At 43.1% G+C, this 20,926-nt stretch overlaps 1 protein-coding gene across 1 annotated transcript in view; it reads left to right on the forward strand.

Moving 5' to 3' along the window:
* The window catches only part of prkcab (protein kinase C, alpha, b), a 215,022-nt gene that overhangs the window by 79,166 nt on the left and 114,930 nt on the right, over nt 1-20,926 (forward strand). Inside the window, exon 3 of the mRNA XM_071396546.1 lies at nt 8,458-8,540. Coding sequence (XP_071252647.1) covers nt 8,458-8,540 — 83 coding nt within the window. The remainder of the gene's footprint in view (nt 1-8,457; nt 8,541-20,926) is intronic.

The following is a 20,926-nucleotide window of genomic DNA, read 5'->3' on the forward strand; positions in this document are numbered from 1 at the left end:
GTGTTTGTTATGCTCCCCATCACAGTAGTGGGGTGTGTTTGTTATGCTCCCCTTCACAGTAGTGGGGTCTGTTCGTTATGCTCCCCATCACAGTAGTGGGGTGTGTTTGTTATGCTCCCCATCACAGTAGTGGGGTGTGTTTGTTATGCTCCCCTTCACAGTAGTGGGGTCTGTTCGTTATGCTCCCCATCACAGTAGTGGGGTGTGTTTGTTATGCTCCCCATCACAGTAGTGGTGTGTGTGTGTGTGTTCTCATCTCTGTGTTTACCTGATGTGGACATGACAAATGGAGGTGGTGACAGAGTGAGCAGGAATAAATCACACTGGGAGATATTCACTGAGCTTTTTATTTATACTCTTTTTTTCTGTACCTTTATTACTTAGGAAGATGAATTCATCCTCTTTTCCCCTTCTCAGCAGAAACCAGCAGATTACCATGGAAACATCTCTGATGCATGCTGCACACTTAGAGATTCAGATAGGATGTTGATGATGATGGTGGTGGTGATAATGAGGATGGTTATGGTGGTGGTGGTGGTGATGATGATAATGGTGGTGATGATGATGATGGTTGTGGTGGTGATGATGATGATGATGGCTGTGGTGGTGATGATGATGATGGCTGTGGTGGTGATGATGTTGATGGTTGTGGTGGTGATAATGATGGTGATGATTGTGGTGGTGATAATGATGATGATGGCTGTGGTGGTGATGATGATGGTGATGGTTGTGGTGGTGATGATGATGATGATGGTTGTGGTGGGGATGATGATGATGATGGCTGTGGTGGTGGTGATGATGGTTGTGGTGGTTGTAGTGGTGGTGGGGATGATGATGATTATGATGATGGCTGTGGTTTTGAGGATGATGATGGTTGTAGTGGTGGTGGTGATGATGATGATGATGATGATGATGGTTGTTGTGGTGAAGATGATGATGATTGCTGTGATGGTTGTGATGGGGATGATGATGATTATGATGATGATGATGGCTGTGGTGGTGATGATGAGGATGATGGCTGTGGTGGTGATGATGATGATGGCTGTGGTGGTGATGATGTTGATGGTTGTGGTGGTGATAATGATGGTGATGATTGTGGTGGTGATAATGATGATGATGGCTGTGGTGGTGATGATGATGGTGATGGTTGTGGTGGTGATGATGATGATGATGGTTGTGGTGGGGATGATGATGATGATGGCTGTGGTGGTGGTGATGATGGTTGTGGTGGTTGTAGTGGTGGTGGGGATGATGATGATTATGATGATGGCTGTGGTTTTGAGGATGATGATGGTTGTAGTGGTGGTGGGGATGATGATGATGATGACTGTGGTGGGGATGATGATGATGATTGCTGTGATGGTTGTGATGGGGATGATGACGATTATGATGATGATGATGGCTGTGATGATGGTTCTGTTAATGATGATGATGGTTATAGTGGTGGTGGTGATGATGATGATGATGGTTGTGGTGGTGATGATGATGATGATGGTTGTGGTGGTGGTGATGATGAGGATGATGGTGATAGTTGTGGTGGTGATGATGATGATGATGATGATGGTGGTGGTGGGAATGATGATGATGATGATGGTTGTTGTGGTGGTAGTGATGATGATGATGGCTGTGGTGGTGGGGATGATGATGATGATGATGGTTGTTGTGGTGATGATGATGGTTGTGGTGGTGGTGATGATGATGATAGTTGTGGTGGTGGTGATGATGATGATCGCTGTGGTGGTAGTGATGATGATGATGGTTGTGGTGGTGGTGGTGGTGGGGATGATGATGATAATGATGGTGGTGGTGGTGGTGATGATGGTTGTGGTGGTGATGGTGGTGATGGTTGTGGTGGTGATGATGATAATGATGATGATTGACTATCAGTCTCTCAATGTTGGAGAGCTCTCAAATTTGAGTGGGAATTGACTGAAAGTAGTTACCTCTGTTCCACTGTATACTGTATACCAGGACTCAAACACTTTTCAAAGCACCCAGTTGTCCAATTACACAACAGCCTACAGATAGATACACAGTGCTAACTGTCAGAGATGAACTGATGGCATGCACACTCCACAGTGACTGCTGTGCACAGTCATTCCCAAAACATGAATTATTGATTTGCTTGGTAATTTTCTTGCTTATCCTCTCCTTTCATTAAGAGAGGTATTGACTAGGTCTGTTGATCATCACCATGACTCCCACAGAACGTATGCACACACAAACACCTGTGTACACACACACACACACACACACACACACACACACACACACACACACACACACACACACACACACACACACACACACACACACACACACACACACACACACACACACATACACACTGTCTTGGTGGTAAACAAGTGGAAGTGAGAGCCTTGGAGAGTGGTGGTTCATTACTTGGGTCCAATACAACCTGGCATCAAAATAAAACATCTATACTGTCTACCAACCTACTGTACCATGTATTCTCCTTTCTGACAAGTTTCTTCTACAGCAGTGGTTCCCAAACTTTTTATAGTCCCGTACCTCTTCAAGCATTCAACCTCCAGCTGCGTACCCCCTCTAGCACCAGGGTCAGCGCACTCTCAAATGTTGTGTTTTGCCATCATTGTAAGCCTGCCACAAACACTATAAGATACATTTATTAAACATAAGAATGATTGTGAGTTTTTGTCACTTCCCACCCGGCTCATGGGAAGTGACAAAGAGCTCTTATTGGACCAGGGCACAAATAATAATATAATAATAATCAATCATTTTGCTCTTTATTTAGCCATCTTACATATAAAACTTTATTTGTTCATCGAAAATGGTGAATAACTCACCACAGGTTAATGAGAAGGGTGGCTTGAAAGGATGCACATAACTCTGCAATGTTGGGTTGTATTGGAGAGAGTCTCAGTCTTAAATCATTTTCAACACACAGTCTGCCTGTGTTTAGTTTTCATGCTAGTGAGGGCCGAGAATCCACTCTCACATAGGTACGTGGTTGCAAAGGGCATCCGTGTCTTAACAGCGCGCTTCGCCAAGGCAGGATACTCTGGCAGTGGCTTCTGATTAAATTATATTTTCACAGAACTGCTTGTTGCCATTTTGATGAGGCTCTCTTGTTCAGATATCGGTAAGTGGACTGGAGGCAGGGCATGAAAGGGATAACGAATCCAGTTGTTTGTGTCATCCGTTTCGGGAAAGTACCTGCGTAATTGCGCACCCAGCTCACTCAGGTGCTTCACTATATCACATTTGACATTGTTTGTAAGCTTAAGTTAATTTGCACACAAAAAATCATACAATGATGGAAAGACCTGTGTGTTGTCCTTGTTAACTTCTCTGGGGCAGGTGGGACGCAAACGTCCCACCGGCCAATAGCCAGGGAAAATACAGCGCGCCATATTCAAATAACATGATATAAAAATCAAACTTTCATTAAATCACACATGTAAGATACCAAATTAAAGCTACACTCGTTGTGAATCCAGCCAACATGTCAGATTTCAAAAAAGCTTTTTGGCGAAAGCATAAGATGCTATTATCTGATGATAGCACATCAGTAAACAAACAGAGTAGCATATTTCAACACTGCAAGCACGACACAAAACGCAGAAATAAAATATAAATCATGCCTTACCTTTGACAAAATTATTTTGTTGGCACTCCAATATGTCCCATAAACATCACAAATGGTCCTTTTGTTCGATTAATTCCGTCGATATATATCCAAAATGTCAATTTATTTGGACCGTTTCATCCAGAAAAACACAGCTTCCAACTTTCGCCAAGTCACTACAAAATATATCAAAAGTTACATGTAAATTTACCAAAACATTTCAAACTACTTTTGTCATACAACGTTAGGTATTTTTAAACGTTAATAATCGATCAATTTGAAGACGGGATGATCTGTGTTCAATACAAAAAGAAACCAAACTGACGCAACTTTTTTCATAACGTGACTCTCTCCAAAAATTTACTTCATGTGACCCTCATTTACGATAGCCCTACTTCTTCACTACACAAAGGAATAACCTCAACCGATTTCCAAGGACTGGTGACATCCAGTGGAAGCGGTAGGAACTGCAAGCAAGTCCATTAGAAATCTGGTGTCTCTAAAAAATCTAATTGAAAAGACAGTGACATCAAAAAAATACAAATTCTGAATGGTTTGTCCTCAGGGTTTTGCCTGCTACATAAGTTCTGTTATTCTCACAGACATGATTCAAACAGTTTTAGAAACTTCAGAGTGTTTTCTATCCAAATCTACTAATAATATGCATATCTTATATTCTGGGGATGAGTAGCAAGCAGTTGAATTTTGGCATGCTATTTTTCCCGAAAGTGAAAAAGCTGCCCCCTGCCCTCAAAAAGTTAATGCAGACAGAGAAGAGCTACAACTTCTTAATCATAGCCTCAATTTTGTCCCACACATTGAATGTAGTTGCGGAGAGTCCCTGTAATCCTAGATTCAGATCATTCAGGCGAGAAAAAAAATTGCCCAGATAGGTCAGTCATGTGAGAAAGTCCTCGACATGCAAGCGGTCAGACAAGTGAAAATGATGGTCAGTAAAGAAAACTTTAAGCTCGTCTCTCAATTTAAAAAAAATGTGTCAATACTTTACCCCTTTATAACCAGCACACTTCTGTATGTTGAAAAAGCCTTACATGGTCGCTGCCCATATCATTGCATAGTGCAGAAAATACACGAGAGTTCAGGGGCCTTGCTTTAACAAAGTTAACTATTTTCACTGTTGTATCCAAAACGTCTTTCAAGCTGTCAGGCATTCCCTTGGCAGCAAGAGCCTCTCGGTGGATGCTGCAGTGTACTCAAGTGGCGTCGGGAGCAACTGCTTGCACGCGCGTTACCACTCCACTATGTCTCCCTGTCATGGCTTTAGCGCCATCAGTACAGACACCAACACATCTTGACCACCAAAGTCCATTTGATGTCACAAAGCTGTCCAGTACTTAAAAAATATCCTCTCCTGTTGTCCTGGTTTCCAGTGGTTTGCAGAAGAGGATGTCTTCCTTAATTGACCCCCCATAAACGTAACGGACATATACCAGGAGCTGTGCCAGGCCCGCCACGTCTATTGACTCATCCAGCTGTAATGCATAGAATTCACTGGCTTGCATGCCATGCAGTAATTGTTTCAAAACATCTCCTGCAATGTCACAACAAATGTAGAATTACTGATGCTAGCATTGGATGTGCTCGTGGAAGCAGAACAACTTGTGTAGTCGACAGGTGGTAGCAGTACTACCAGTAGAGCTGGTATGTGTCTCTATGGGGCCTATGGGGCCTTACTCTACGGGGCCTTACTTTTTTGAAACATTTATCAATTTTCGGGCAAACGGAATGAGCAGCAGCTACATTTGGCTACATACGGACTGTTAGTGGAATTCCCGCGAGAGAGTAACGGTTAATGTGATTGGATGTTAATTATTTGACTAGGCTACCTGTATTTGACATCGTGTTGTTATTTCGCTGAACACTAGATGGTTTAATTTTATTTTTGGCAGAGAAACGAGGCTACTCAGGCGAGAGAGAAAAACTCACCCAGATGTATAGCCCTGTTGGAAAAAATATAAATGGCCTGTTTGAAAATGTGAAGAATTAGTTTAAAAAGAAAAGTAAAACCAATTTTTTGTACAATAAAAAAAAAGAATGTAATCACATTTTTATTTGGCGTACCCCCGATGGCATTCTGTTCTACAGGAATTATTCAAACTGTTGTTACCATAGAGATATATTTAATGCCGTGGTTACGACTAGGGTTGCACATTTTGGGGAATATTCACAGGTGGAAACTTTCCGTGGGAATTAACGGGAATATATGGGAATTAGCGTAAATATATGCAAATTAATATTAATACCATCTAAATGTAGATGTTTTTTGCATTGGATATATTTACCATATCATATGGAGACAGAAACATAAACCTTTTACCTTATCATAAGTAGACATAATTGCAAATGATTAAATCCTTCCAATAGAAATTTGAAAAACTATTTAGTTACGAATTGAACTTTAATTAAATGAGTTGACTCTTGGCTCTTGACATGGGAGGATTTCACTGAACAACAAAATAAATGAGTTATTGAATGATCCCCAATGATCCATCGCATCTCCCAAAAACGTTTTCAACATACATCTGTAATATGATAGTCTAGAAACTAAAGCTTTGGTTGTCTTCCTCTCAGGCTTCCATGTCTTCTTTCTGGACCTCCTCAATGTTCACCTCTTGAACATCAGACTCTGAGGCCTCATCTTCACTGTCACTTTCCAACCTTGTTGAGGATGGCTCGTTGTCAGGCTCAAAAAGCCTCAAATATTCCCGGATGGCCACCAATTTTTCAACCCTTGTATTGGTCAGCTTGTTGCGTTCTTTGGTGTGTGTGTTCCCAAACAAGGACCAGTTGCGCTCTGAGGCGGCTGATGTTGGTGGGATTTGGAGGATGATGGAGGCAACAGGGGAAAGAGCCCCAGTTCCACAAAGTCCCTTCCACCAGGTGGCTGATGAGATATGTTGGCATGACTGCCATATTGCATCTCCATCCCAAAGCCCTTGCTTGGAAGTGTACTTCGCCAGACTGCCAAGAACCTTGCCCTCATTCAGGCTAAAGTGGTGAGACACAGTAGTGATGACACCATGGGCCTTGTTGATCTCTGCACCAGACAGGATGCTCTTGCCAGCATACTTGGGGTCCAACATGTACGCTGCGGCGTGTATGGGCTTCAGGCAGAAGTCTTCACACTTTTTGATGTATTTCAGAACTGCAGATGCAATGCATGAGCAGCACAGCCAAGGGGTGTGATGTGAGGGTAGGACTCCTCCACTTTAGACCAAGCAGCCTATACAAATGTAAGCAAGGTCTGTTGTCCCTTGTGTCTGTGCTCTTGTAGAATACTGGTTGAGGGGTGGAGATGATATAGTTAATTATTCCTTGCCCACGAACATTCGACCACCCATCAGTGTTGATTGCAATACAGTCTGCTTTCTCTATGATTTGCTTGACCTTCACTTGAACTCTGTTGAACTCTGCATCCAGCAAATGAGTAGATAATGCATGTCTGGTTGGAGGGGTGTATGCTGGGCGAAGAACATTCAGAAGTATCTTCCAATACACATTGCCTGTGAGCATCAGAGGTGAACCAGTTGCATACACAGCTCGAGCAAAACATTCATCAGCATTTCTCTGACTACGTTCCTCCATTGAGTCAAAAAACCGTCTGATTCCAGGAGGACCATGAGCTGTTGCTATCAATAAGGTGTCTGATTCATCATTTTCACCTCAAATAGAAGTAGAGGGACTTTTGTCAGAGGTTGCTTGTTGTGAGCGCTGAGGGAACTTTATGCACTTGGCCAGATGATTCTGCATTTTTGTTTCATTCTTCACATATGATTTGGCACAGTATTTGCAAATGTACACAGCGTTTCCTTCTACATGAGCTGCAGTGAAATGTCTCCACACATCAGATAGCGCCTGTGTCATTTTCCTGTAAAGATTAGAAAAACCGGAGTAAAAAAATACCCAAATACAATTCCATGTACAGATAAATAGTTAAGCAGTTAGATTAAATAACTCCTTTGTAAGATACATGTTTTAAAATGAAGCATGTATGGAAACAGGTGAATTAACACTCCTCAGTTAGCAGGCTCAAGCAAGCTAAAACCCACATGGTAGCAAAAACTAACTAGCAGATATTGTTAACAAGTTAGAAATTATTTAAACACACTTTGTTGTAGGCTACTATTTACTAGTTAACAAAATATCATGTATGTCATATATAAAATATATTCACCCGAACCAGTATTGTAATTAAAACTTACCAGAAAGCCCTTGGCTCAGACAGGGTAGTAGTGTGGGCTCAATAGCATCTCATTAGTGTGCAAGATCTTGAGAATCAGCTGTACATGTGATGGAACAGTGCGCTGAACATGTAATGGAAGCATCCACTGTGCATGCAGAGGGTTGCAATTTCATTGAATTGGGGATAGTTTAACCAAAATATGCCACAAGACCTAGAATTTAAGCAAAATTCCCAAAATTCCCTGGCTTTACTTCCCATGGAAAATTTCCCGGAAAGTTTCCGACTCTTTGCAACCCTAGTTACGACCACCCATTTATTATGCATATGATGATCTCCACCATAGAGCTACAACGTATGAGTCACTTCAATGGCCGGAGCTCCCTAATGTTTTGACAGGATAAGTATCTCTCTGGATGGCTGCAGCCTGGAGCTGGTGTATAGAGGATGACTGGATGACTGGTCAGGGCCTTTATTAATGACCCATTGTGTACAGTTTGGAGGAGGGTGAGGGTGGCTGGGGAGAGTTGGATTGGTCATGGTGTGTGTGTATGTTGTGTGTTTACATGTGTAAGGGAGAAAGGCAGGGAAATGTTCCTGACTACCGTCTAACTGTTCATGTCTCTTCTGCCCTCTCCTACAGTGTGCTGTTTTGTGGTCCACAAAAGGTGCCATGAGTTTGTCACCTTCTCTTGCCCTGGAGCCGACAAAGGCCCCGACACAGATGTGAGTTCCTGCACTCTCTCTCTCTCTCGCTCTCTCTCTGCTCTCTCTCTCTCTACTCACTCTGCTCTCACTCAATTCAATTCAATTCAATTCAAGGGGCTTTATTGGCATGGGAAACATGTGTTAACATTGCCAAAGCAAGTGAGGTAGATAATATACAAAAGTGAAATAAACAATATAAATTAACAGTAAACATTACACATACAGAAGTTTCAAAACAATAAAGACATTACAAATGTCATATTATATATATATATATATACAGTGTTGTAACAATGTACAAATGGTTAAAGTACACAAGGGAAAATAAATCAAGCATAAATATGGGTTGTATTTACAATGGTGTTTGTTCTTCACTGGTTGCCCTTTTCTTGTGGCAACAGGTCACAAATCTTGCTGCTGTGATGGCACACTGTGGAATTTCACCCAGTAGATATGGGAGTTTATCAAAATTTGATTTTTTTTCGAATTCTTTGTGGATCTGTGTAATCTGAGGGAAATATGTCTCTCTAATATGGTCATACATTGGGCAGGAGGTTAGGAAGTGCAGCTCAGTTTCCACCTCATTTTGTGGGCAGTGAGCACATAGCCTGTCTTCTCTTGAGAGCCATGTCTGCCTACGGCGGCCTTTCTCAATAGCAAGGCTATGCTCACTGAGTCTGTACATAGTCAAAGCTTTCCTTAAGTTTGGGTCAGTCACAGTGGTCAGGTATTCTGCCACTGTGTACTCTCTGTTTAGGGCCAAATAGCATTCTAGTTTGCTCTGTTTTTTTGTTAATTCTTTCCAATGTGTCAAGTAATTATCTTTTTGTTTTCTCATGATTTGGTTGGGTCTAATTGCGCTATTGTCCTGGGGCTCTGTGGGGTGTGTTTGTGTTTGTGAACAGAGCCCCAGGACCAGCTTGCTTAGGGGATTCTTCTCCAGGTTCATCTCTCTGTAGGTGATGGCTTTGTTATGGAAGGTTTGGGAATCGCTTCCTTTTAGGTGGTTGTAGAATTTAACGGCTCTTTTCTGGATTTTGATAATTAGTGGGTATCGGCCTAATTCTGCTCTGCATGCATTATTTGGTGCTTTACGTTGTACACTGAGGATATTTTTGCAGAATTCTGCATGCAGAGTCTCAATTTGGTATTTGTCCCATTTAGTGAATTCTTGGTTGGGGAGCGGACCCCAGACCTCACAACCATAACGGGCAATGGGCTCTATAACTGATTCAAGTATTTTTAGCCAGATCCTAATTGGTATGTCGAATTGTGTCGAATGTCGAATCTCTCTCTCTGTTCCTCTTTCCTTCTCTCTCTCTCTCTCTCTGTCTGTCTCGTTCTCTCTCTTTCTCTCTCTCCCATTCACAAACACAAATACACCTTAAGGATAAGGAGGATAATAAGGAGGAGTCAATTGTAGCTGTCTCATTAGTAAACGTCTCAAACTGACACAACACACACACTGACTTTGATCTTCCAAGCATCTCTCTACAAATGCTGTATGACAAATGGCTTTGAAAACTGCCTCAAAATAACTGTGTGTGTAATGTATGAACAGCATTTGTTTTAATGAGGAGGACCAATGTGCGAGCCAAACACAGGCCCTCCCCATCGTCCACACACACACACACACACACACACACACACACACACACACACACACACACACACACACACACACACACACACACACACACACACACACACACACACACACACACACACACACACACACACACACACACACACACACACACACACACACACACAGCCTGTTAGGGCACAGTGTTTCTTGATGGAGGGCAGCTCTGTTTAGGATGTGTGACCCTGTACACACTCAGTCAGTTCCTCTGTCCCTCTCTACTTCCCCCAGGCCTGTGTGTGTCCTTGGTTAGATAAGTGGCTCTGGTTTGTGGAAGGCAAGCATACCCGCAACGCTGTGTTCTGCCTGGCTATGTGTGTGTGTGTGTGTGTGTGTGTGTGTGTGTGTGTGTGTGTGTGTGTGTGTGTGTGTGTGTGTGTGTGTGTGTGTGTGTGTGTGTGTGTGTGTGTGTGTGTGTGTGTTTGTTTGTGTGCTTGTGTGTGTTTATGCTGTGACCATGATGATTAGGATGATGATGTTTGTTTAGGGAGTGTTACTGTGGCCTGGCACGCCAGCCGGAATAAACACAAACATACATCCACTTAGAACACACACACTCAGAGCAGTATAGGCTGCTGCAGGGTTCCCCAACTGTCAGCCCAAAGTATTCCCACCCATAATAGAGAGATATACAGTATGTGATTGTATACAAATGTAAGCAAGGTTTGAAATTATTATGTTTTAGTCCAATATTATATCTGTTTGGGCTTCTTGCGGTCAATTTGCAGTCTACAAATTCTTTGTAATTATGTTCGCTGAAGAAGAAATCGCCCCGTGGCTGAATCTAGTTGATGGTCCCTGGCCTACTGTATGTAAACATCCCCTACACAAGCGTCCCTCTGTCCCATTTGTGCAGTGCTGCTTGCTGCTTGTCTACACTTTGATCAGTCATGTACAAACACAAACAAACACACACAGCCAGCCAATTAGAAGTGAGTGTTTGGGCTATCAGAAATAGGGCTGGGACAATTACCGTATAATCATGTAACTGAGGATTATGGATGAAGAAATCAAATAACCATCAAAACCGTTTTAAAATGTTTGTTTTGCCTTTGTTTTTTGTGGAAGGCCTGCTAACGAGACTGTTCCCTCCTTAGCAGACACACACACACACACACACACACACACACACACACACACACACACACACACACACACACACACACACACACACACACACACACACACACACACACACACACACACACACACACACACACACACACACACACACACACACACACACACACCCACACACACTGGACCCCGTGTGCTGCTGGCTGTGAGTGTTCCCTCCTGTCAAGCGTGTTTAGGTCTGCCTGTTTCCTGCTGGCTCTGTGTACCCAGCCCAGCCTCTACCCAGTCACTGGGCACTGTTTAAACTGAAACTGAACTGAATACTAAAATAGTGCAAGATGGTTGCTACTGGTGCTCACCACTTCTCAGATTGGTTTCCATCCCTCTTCATTTCTTCCTCTCCTCCTCTATTTCTTCTCCTCCTCTATTTCCTCATCTTCACTGATCTAGAAGGACCAGGATAGAGACTTGATACAGATGAAAGCAACATGGTGGTAATGAAGGAACAGTAACATGATGGAGGTGAAGGAACAGTAACATGGTGAAGGAACAGTAACATGATGGAGGTGAAGGAACAGTAACATGGTGAAGGAACAGTAACATGATGGAGGTGAAGGAACAGTAACATGGTGGAGGAACAGTAACATGATGGAGGTGAAGGAACAGTAACATGATGGAGGTGAAGGAACAGTAACATGGTGAAGGAACAGTAACATGGTGGAGGTGAAGGAACAGTAACATGATGGAGGTGAAGGAACAGTAACATGGTGAAGGAACAGTAACATGATGGAGGTGAAGGAACAGTAACATGGTGGAGGAACAGTAACATGATGGAGGTGAAGGAACAGTAACATGGTGAAGGAACAGTAACATGATGGAGGTGAAGGAACAGTAACATGGTGAAGGAACAGTAACATGATGGAGGTGAAGGAACAGTAACATGGTGGAGGAACAGTAACATGATGGAGGTGAAGGAACAGTAACATGGTGAAGGAACAGTAACATGATGGAGGTGAAGGAACAGTAACATGGTGAAGGAACAGTAACATGATGGAGGTGAAGGAACAGTAACATGGTGGAGGAACAGTAACATGATGGAGGTGAAGGAACAGTAACATGGTGAAGGAACAGTAACATGATGGAGGTGGAGGAACAGTAACATGATGGAGGTGAAGGAATAGTAACATGGTGGAGGAACAGTAACATGATGGAGGTGAAGGAACAGTAACATGGTGGAGGAACAGTAACATGATGGAGGTGAAGGAACAGTAACATGGTGGAGGAACAGTAACATGGTGGAGGTGAAGGAACAGTAACATGGTGAAGGAACAGTAATATGAGGGAGGTGAAGGAACAGTAACATGGTGGAGGAACAGTAACATGATGGAGGTGAAGGAACAGTAACATGGTGGAGGAACAGTAACATGATGGAGGTGAAGGAACAGTAACATGGTGGAGGTGAAGGAACAGTAACATGGTGAAGGAACAGTAACATGATGGAGGTGAAGGAACAGTAACATGGTGGAGGAACAGTAACATGGTGGAGGTGAAGGAACAGTAACATGGTGGAGGAACAGTAACATGATGGAGGTGAAGGAACAGTAACATGATGGAGGTGAAGGAACAGTAACATGGTGGAGGAACAGTAACATGGTGGAGGTGAAGGAACAGTAACATGATGGAGGTGAAGGAACAGTAACATGGTGGAGGAACAGTAACATGGTGGAGGAACAGTTACATGATGGAGGTGAAGGAACAGTAACATGGTGAAGGAACAGTAACATGATGGAGGTGAAGGAACAGTAACATGGTGGAGGAACAGTAACATGATGGAGGTGAAGGAACAGTAACATGGTGGAGGAACAGTAACATGATGGAGGTGAAGGAACAGTAACATGATGGAGGTGAAGGAACAGTAACATGGTGAAGGAACAGTAACATGATGGAGGTGAAGGAACAGTAACATGGTGAAGGAACAGTAACATGATGAAGGTGAAGGAACAGTAACATGGTGGAGGTGAAGGAACAGTAACATGGTGAAGGAACAGTAACATGATGGAGGTGAAGGAACAGTAACATGATGGAGGTGAAGGAACAGTAACATGGTGAAGGAACAGTAACATGATGGAGGTGAAGGAACAGTAACATGGTGGAGGTGAAGGAACAGTAACATGGTGAAGGAACAGTAACATGATGGAGGTGAAGGAACAGTAACATGGTGGAGGAACAGTAACATGATGGAGGTGAAGGAACAGTAACATGGTGAAGGAACAGTAACATGATGGAGGTGAAGGAACAGTAACATGGTGGAGGTGAAGGAACAGTAACATGGTGAAGGAACAGTAACATGATGGAGGTGAAGGAACAGTAACATGGTGGAGGAACAGTAACATGATGGAGGTGAAGGAACAGTAACATGGTGGAGGAACAGTAACATGATGGAGGTGAAGGAACAGTAACATGGTGGAGGTGAAGGAACAGTAACATGATGGAGGAAGGGTAACATGATGGAGGTGAAGGAACAGTAACATGATGGAGGTGGAGGAACAGTAACATGAAGGAGGTGGAGGAACAGTAACATGAAGGAGGTGGAGGAACATGATGGAGGTGAAGGAACTTTAACATGATGGAGGTGAAGGAACAGTAACATGATGGAGGTGAAGGAACAGTAACATGATGGAGGTGGAGGAACAGTAACATGATGGAGGTGAAGGAACAGTAACATGATGGAGGTGGAGGAACAGTAACATGATGGAGGTGAAGGAACAGTAACATGGTGATGGAGGTGAAGTAACAGTAACATGGTGGAGGTGAACGAACAATAACATGATGGAGGTGAAGGAACAGTAACATGATGGAGGTGAAGTAACAGTAACATGAAGGAGGTGGAGGAACAGTAACATGATGGAGGTGAATCCTCCACAATCTTGGCTGTTTCACATCTGACCTCCGTGTGAATGATTAACTACCATCCCACCACTCCTCCACATCTCTTCACTCCTCCATCCATCCATCCATCCCTGCCCACCGGCCCTTGACTCAGTCAGGTGTCATGGGTCTCTCGCTGTCCTTTCCCCCTCTCTCTCACTCTCTCCCCTTCGTCTGGCTGGAAGCTAGAGGCTGGACTTGCAATGAGTGCAGACACACTCACGCATGATATACGCAAGCACACACATACAGTATGTATATGCACACACACTGCTATGGGTCATGACCTCTGTACCACCCTCAGACCGTGGATGACATCATCAATGCTTTGATCCATACAAACGGAGAGAGAGAGAGAGAGAGAGAGAGAGAGAGAGAGAGAGAGAGAGAGAGAGAGAGAGAGAGAGAGAGAGAGAGAGAGAGAGAGAGAGAGAGAGAGAGAGACCGAGAGAGACAGAGAGAGAGAGAGAGAGAGAATAAGAATGTTGGTTCACATTAGCATCTATAGTAAAAGCAGAGCTTGACTTGTAATGAGTACCGGCACCTATTTCAGTCAGAGTCAAGCACTGGTGAAAAGTGGTCCTTCTTTCTCTCCAGTCACCTTTCATTCACCCTGATGGACCTGTGACACACTCTACTGATTTGCATGTCAAGCATCCCTCCAAAGAGTAACCAGTGAATGGAAATCGCTGGAAACCCTGCTCCCCGAGCCATGGAGGCTGTATAGATACATGTATATAATGACAATGGCCACCAGCCAAAGCTCACTCACTGTGCCTTTAAAGCCAGATTGTTTGAGGCAATGTCATTTGGGGATTAGTGTCAGTCCAGATTGCTAGACTGATGTTGCAATGATTATTTTTCTATATGTATATTGTTGATGCTGCGTTTCCGTTTTGTATATCCTCTTTTGAACCATCTGTCTTTGGTCTGTTCATATCAATCACTCTCCTGGAGCTTGTTTTAGCTGTGTTCAGAGCTCTTCTATCTGATTGCCTCTTCTGCATCTGCATGGGTTTGATATTGTGTGTGTGTGTGTGCATGTGCGTGTGCGTGTGAGTCTTATTTGCTTCTAAGCCACCGCCGTGCATATTAAAATCAATGTGTTGTTGTTGTAGGATCAGCTTCTTTTTTTTTTTTTGCTCTTGTCTGATGCTCCGTTCTGATTTGCTTTCACAATCAGTAGAGATGAATGACCTGCCAGCGTACCAATGATTTTAAATTGATTTTCTCCTATCTCCCGCCCTCTTAAGTAATCAATCCATGGCGCTGTTTATGTCAGAGGTTTATCATGGTCTAGGAGTAGCCAATGGCATTTCTTATTGAGGAAGATCAAGACAGTTCTGTGTTACAGTGAACAATGTATTCTACATCTATCTGGTTAGGATTCACAGTAACTGGAGTCAGAAACATGTGCATCATAAATATTCCTCCCTGGGAAATGAATTTTAAAGCCGACTTTCTGATGGTCTACAAATAGAAAAAGAGAGAGATTTACAACATTGGCCTTGAATAATGATTTAGATCCATGCCATTAAGATCTATGACTTAATGGCCCACCGTTACAACCACATACTCCTGACCTCCTCTCTCATTATGGGACTCCTTAACACCTGGCCCCATCGGCTCTGTGACCCTGCTAAAGTGTAGGTGACATTACAGCATAGGGCCTTAATTGCTGTGACAAGCTGAACTAGTGGTATCATTAGCCAAGTGTCTCTGTGGGCATACTGAGCTGCGTCACAAATGGAACCCTATTCCCTATGTAGTGCACTACTTTTGATCAGGGCCCATAGGGTTCTGATCAAAAGTAGTGCATTATATAGGGAATAGGGTGCCATTTGTGACACGGCCTGCAGCTCCTCCTGGAGAGAAGAGAACAGAGCCAGGCAGGGGAGGTGTTAAGAGATCTACTTGAAATGAAAGTAGATTATTGAAGACATTAATTGAGTTGGAATTGGAAGCATCAGTTAGGAGGTGATGATAGCTTTCTCACTGCGATCCAGAGAGATACATTACTACCTAGAGTGGCGACATGAACTCAGTTGTAACCTTTGATTTATAAGTGTTTATTATTAATCATGTATGATATACCCATCAATTGAATGACAACGGTTTGTATTGTCAAATTTGTAAACACATGATAGACGGTACCTTAGTGTAGATTAGCCTATGATACCGGTATGTCAGATTTGTTCACTGATAAACAGGTATGGATCTGTGGAGCCAGGGTATTACATCACAGACTGTTTGCAATTTGTCTTTTCTCTCAAGGTGCCTTTGGGGCAAGGCCAGATTCTGAGACAGAGAAAGAGAGAGAAAGAGAAAGAGCGGGCGGGGGGGGGGAGAGAAGGGGGAGTGAGAGAGAGAGAGAGAGAGATAGATAGAGAGAGGAAGCGGGGGAGAGAAGAGAGAGAGAGAGGGGGTGGGAGAAGAGAAGAGAGAATAGAAGAGAAGAGAAAGAGAGAGAGAGAAGAACAATGCTCTTCTCTACTATGAGTATGAATCTTACCCCCAGCCCCTAACAGAGGAACACACAGGGCAGATGTTCTAACTTGTGTTAACAAGGATGTTTCTTCATGTATCCGTCACATACTGTGATCACTGCTGCAGTCGGGGAGAACAATTGATGGTGTTAAAAAACAAGAGGAGTGAGGGATATTAGGGAGAGTCATAAGTCAAATATTGACTATTCACCTCTTCAGTTCCTCTCCTTATCCTAGACTGTATAATTTATCCTCATAAAATGTGCTTCTGAAATAATAAGAGCACAATAAAAAAGTGTTCTCACAAAACAATGCTATGAAAACGAGCGGGAGAGGAAGAGAGGGAGCTGGAGAGAGGTGGAGAGAGAAGATGAAAAGAAAAGAGCTGTGGCTTGTCGGCTCTTCGTCCCTGGGACACTTTGACAGGTGGAGAGGTAGAGTGTGACAAATCCCTCGTTTCGCCCTCTCCCCTCTTTGGCTTTGGGAATATAAATTAATATGAAAGAGAAATACCTAGATTGCAGCATGGTGTCTTACAAAACCATTGCTTTCAGCCTATAGAGTTGGCTACCGTTTTGATCTGTGACTTTGAGTGTCATTATCAAATGAACAGTACTTAGACATATTCTGTGCTGATCTGATTCTCCCCTTGTTCACTGTTAATATATCTGTTGACTGCCGATGCCCTCAGCTGCCTTGCATAGGCCTACATCTCTATCTGACAGTAATGGTCGTGTTCCACGCTATTAGCCTGCCTGTCACAGGCCATTAACCCTGCTAGTGGCTCACTGCTACACTAACCCACAGCAACAGCCACCGCAAACAAAACGCTAACCCACAGCTACAGCTGGGAGAGCCAGCCAGCCGCGCAGGCAACAGCATTTAGCCAGGCTACCACTAACTTGCTAAAACAGTCATTACCCTGCTAGCAGCTCACTGCTAACAAATCGCTAACTCAAAGCAACAGCTGAGAATCGCCAGCCAGCTGTCCAGGCAACAGCAGTAAGTCAGGCTACCTCTAACTCGCTAAAACAGCCATTACCATGCTAGCAGCTCACTGCTAACAAATCGCTAACTCAAAGCAATAGCCAGCCAGCCCGCCCAGGCAACAGCAGTTAGCCAGGCTACCTCTAACTCGCTAAAACAGTCATTACCCTGCTAGCAGCTCACTGCTAACAAATCGCTAACTCAAAGCAACAGCTGAGAATCGCCAGCCAGCTGTCCAGGCAACAGCAGTAAGTCAGGCTACCTCTAACTCGCTAAAACAGCCATTACCATGCTAGCAGCTCACTGCTAACAAATCGCTAACTCAAAGCAATAGCCAGCCAGCCCGCCCAGGCAACAGCAGTTAGCCAGGCTACCTCTAACTCGCTAAAACAGCCATTACCATGCTAGCGGCTCGCTGCTAACAAACCGCTAACTCTAAGCAACCAGCCGTGAGCTCACTACCACATGTTAGTTCTGTTAGGTTCTAAATAACAGGGTAAAAACTGACGGATAAAAGCTCAAACTAAGTTTATTCACGCAAAGGGTTGGCCAGCTGAAAAGACAAAGACATTTTTTCCACCAGCACAAGTATATAGACCCCAATTTGGGTGAAGTATCCTCCTTCCCTCTGAACATTACATCTTTATTTCTAGGCAGGAAGTTAAGTGATGCAGGCAATGAGTCTGTTGAGACCTTCACCTTCACTAGGGGGACGTTGTCTCTATGAGCACTGATCTAAGGTCAGTTGTTCAGTGCATTTCCGGCCTAATGGTTAAGGTTTGGATTTGAAGAATGTTGTTGACAATCTCTTTGTCTGTAAATCATCAGCACATGCAGACTAGTGGTTAGATTACTGTCAGCCGAGTTCTTGTGTAGAAATGGATATGAGGCGAGAATGATGGTAAAGCTAACAGAAAGATAGCGTTAACCCTCTTGAGACCCCAGATATTTAAGAGGAAAACATGTGATCACCTTTCAGAAATAATTCTAATAGACTTCTGAGTAAACTAAAATAATATGTTTTTTTAATGATCTGTTTTTGGAAAACAATTTTCTGGAAACATTAGAAAAATGCAACATTGAACCTATGAACAGACATGATGATATCTTTAGCATATCAAGCAATATGTACAGTCGACCATATATGGATATGTAGGCCATATGGTTTCAATTCATCCATTTAGATGGGAGGTCATTTAAAAAACTGATTACATTCTATTGACCTAAACATCAGCGCAAAAAGCAATTAAAAAGAAGCACAGGTGCCTCAGCCACCCCGGTGGAACAGCTCCCATGGGAATAGTAATGCTTATGTAATATGTTGGTTGATTTAATTACTGATATCATATTGCAATCTGCTGCAGTCATCAGCCTCATCTCTGATGACGCAACCCAGAGTGTTACCGTGTTAATGAATTTGGGGGATTGGTGGTGTTGAATCTATGCATGTGTTCTATACCAGATCATCTGACCAGTGTAGGGAAACTGAGAATAGCAGTAGGAGAAAGGTGTGTGTGTTTTTCTATTGGTGGCCATGCTGCGTTTGGCATCAATGCATGATTTAGGTGAGAGGTCAGAGGTTCAACATCTGGATATCTCAAGTTAGGATTTAGCTGATATCAGAAGTCACAGAAGGGGCACTGAGTTCCTGTCGTTAATTAGGCCCACGTTCTATTTAGTGGAATTGCACCCCTATCTAAAGCATGGAGGAATCATTTAGTCCCTGTGTCAGTGGGTCTGCCTCTAGTGTTATCAGCTGATAGCGATTATAACCAGTATAGTTTCAAGTTGTATTATTAGTTTCTACGGGATACACATGGTATACACCGTCCAATGAAATGCTTACTTGCAGATTCCTTCTCAACAATGCAACAACAATAAGAAATAATACAAGATAAGAATAACAACAAAGTAATGGCTCAGTAAAATAGAATAAAAATGTTTTACAAGTATAATACAAGAAGGCGTAATTTATAGTCCTATATTTACACATGTTTTGGGGAAGGGGGGATTGGGGGCAAGTGACTTTATACAGTATATATTGTATATATATATTGTCAGTTTAGCTTGTTGCTGTTCTGGCCTTAGCAGGCCTATTCCCACCTCTATTCTTCTCTTGAGGTGTGAGGACTGAAGAGATCACAGGAAGCTCAGTCTCAGATATACACCACTCTGTTTATAGACCTGTTGACATGGTGTGGAACTGAAAACATCACACTTTTCCTCATGAGAAATATATACACTAAATATAAAAGATTTAAATGAAGGACTGTGAAGAACACTGATTCTCAATACACGCAGACACACACACACACACACACACACACACACACACACACACACACACACACACACACACACACACACACACACACACACACACACACACACACACACACACACACACACACACACACACACACACACACACACACACAGACACAGACACAGACACAGACACACACACACACATGCGCGCACATGCAGACGCACACACATGCGCGCACATGCAGACGCACAAACGAACACACACACAAACACACACACACACACACACATCCCCAGGCTCTGTGCATAGTTGGTTAGAGTCTCTCTACTGTAAGTGTCCATGTATCATCACTCTGTGTGTAATTATTTCTGTCCTCTCTATGGGATTCTTCCAGTCCCAAGCCTCTTTCTCTATGTAATTACCGTATGAGCCCCTCTCTGTATTTTTATTGTATGTATTAGGGATCCCATTAGTTCCTGCCAAGGCTGCAGCTACTCTTCCTGGGGTCCTTAAGGCATTTACATCACACATAAAACTAAAGATAAAGTAGTACATCATATAACATTATTACACCACTATATATCTACAATACAACATGTATAACAGCACCATACAACAACATTGCAATGTACGTGAGTGTAGAATGTTATCATGTGTATGCGTGCGTCTGTGCCTGTGTGTGTGTTTGTGTCTCTTCACGGTCCCCACTGTTCCATAAGGTGTATTTTTTAAATCTGATTCTACTGATTCTACTGCTTGCATCAGTTACCTGATGTGGAATAGAGTTCCATGTATGCATGACTCTATGTAGTACTCTGTGTCTCCCATAGTCTGTTCTGGACTTGTGGATTGTGAAGAGACCTCTGGTGGCATGTCTTGTGGGGTATGCATGGGTGTCTGAGCTGTGTGCTAGTAGTTTAAACAGACACCTCGGTGCATTCAGCATGTCAACACTTCTTACAAAAACAAGTAGTGATGAAGTCAATCTCTCCTCCCCTTTAAGCCATGAGAG

Source organism: Salvelinus alpinus, chromosome 1, assembly GCF_045679555.1.
Source record: "Salvelinus alpinus chromosome 1, SLU_Salpinus.1, whole genome shotgun sequence".
Classification (NCBI taxonomy): domain Eukaryota; kingdom Metazoa; phylum Chordata; class Actinopteri; order Salmoniformes; family Salmonidae; genus Salvelinus; species Salvelinus alpinus.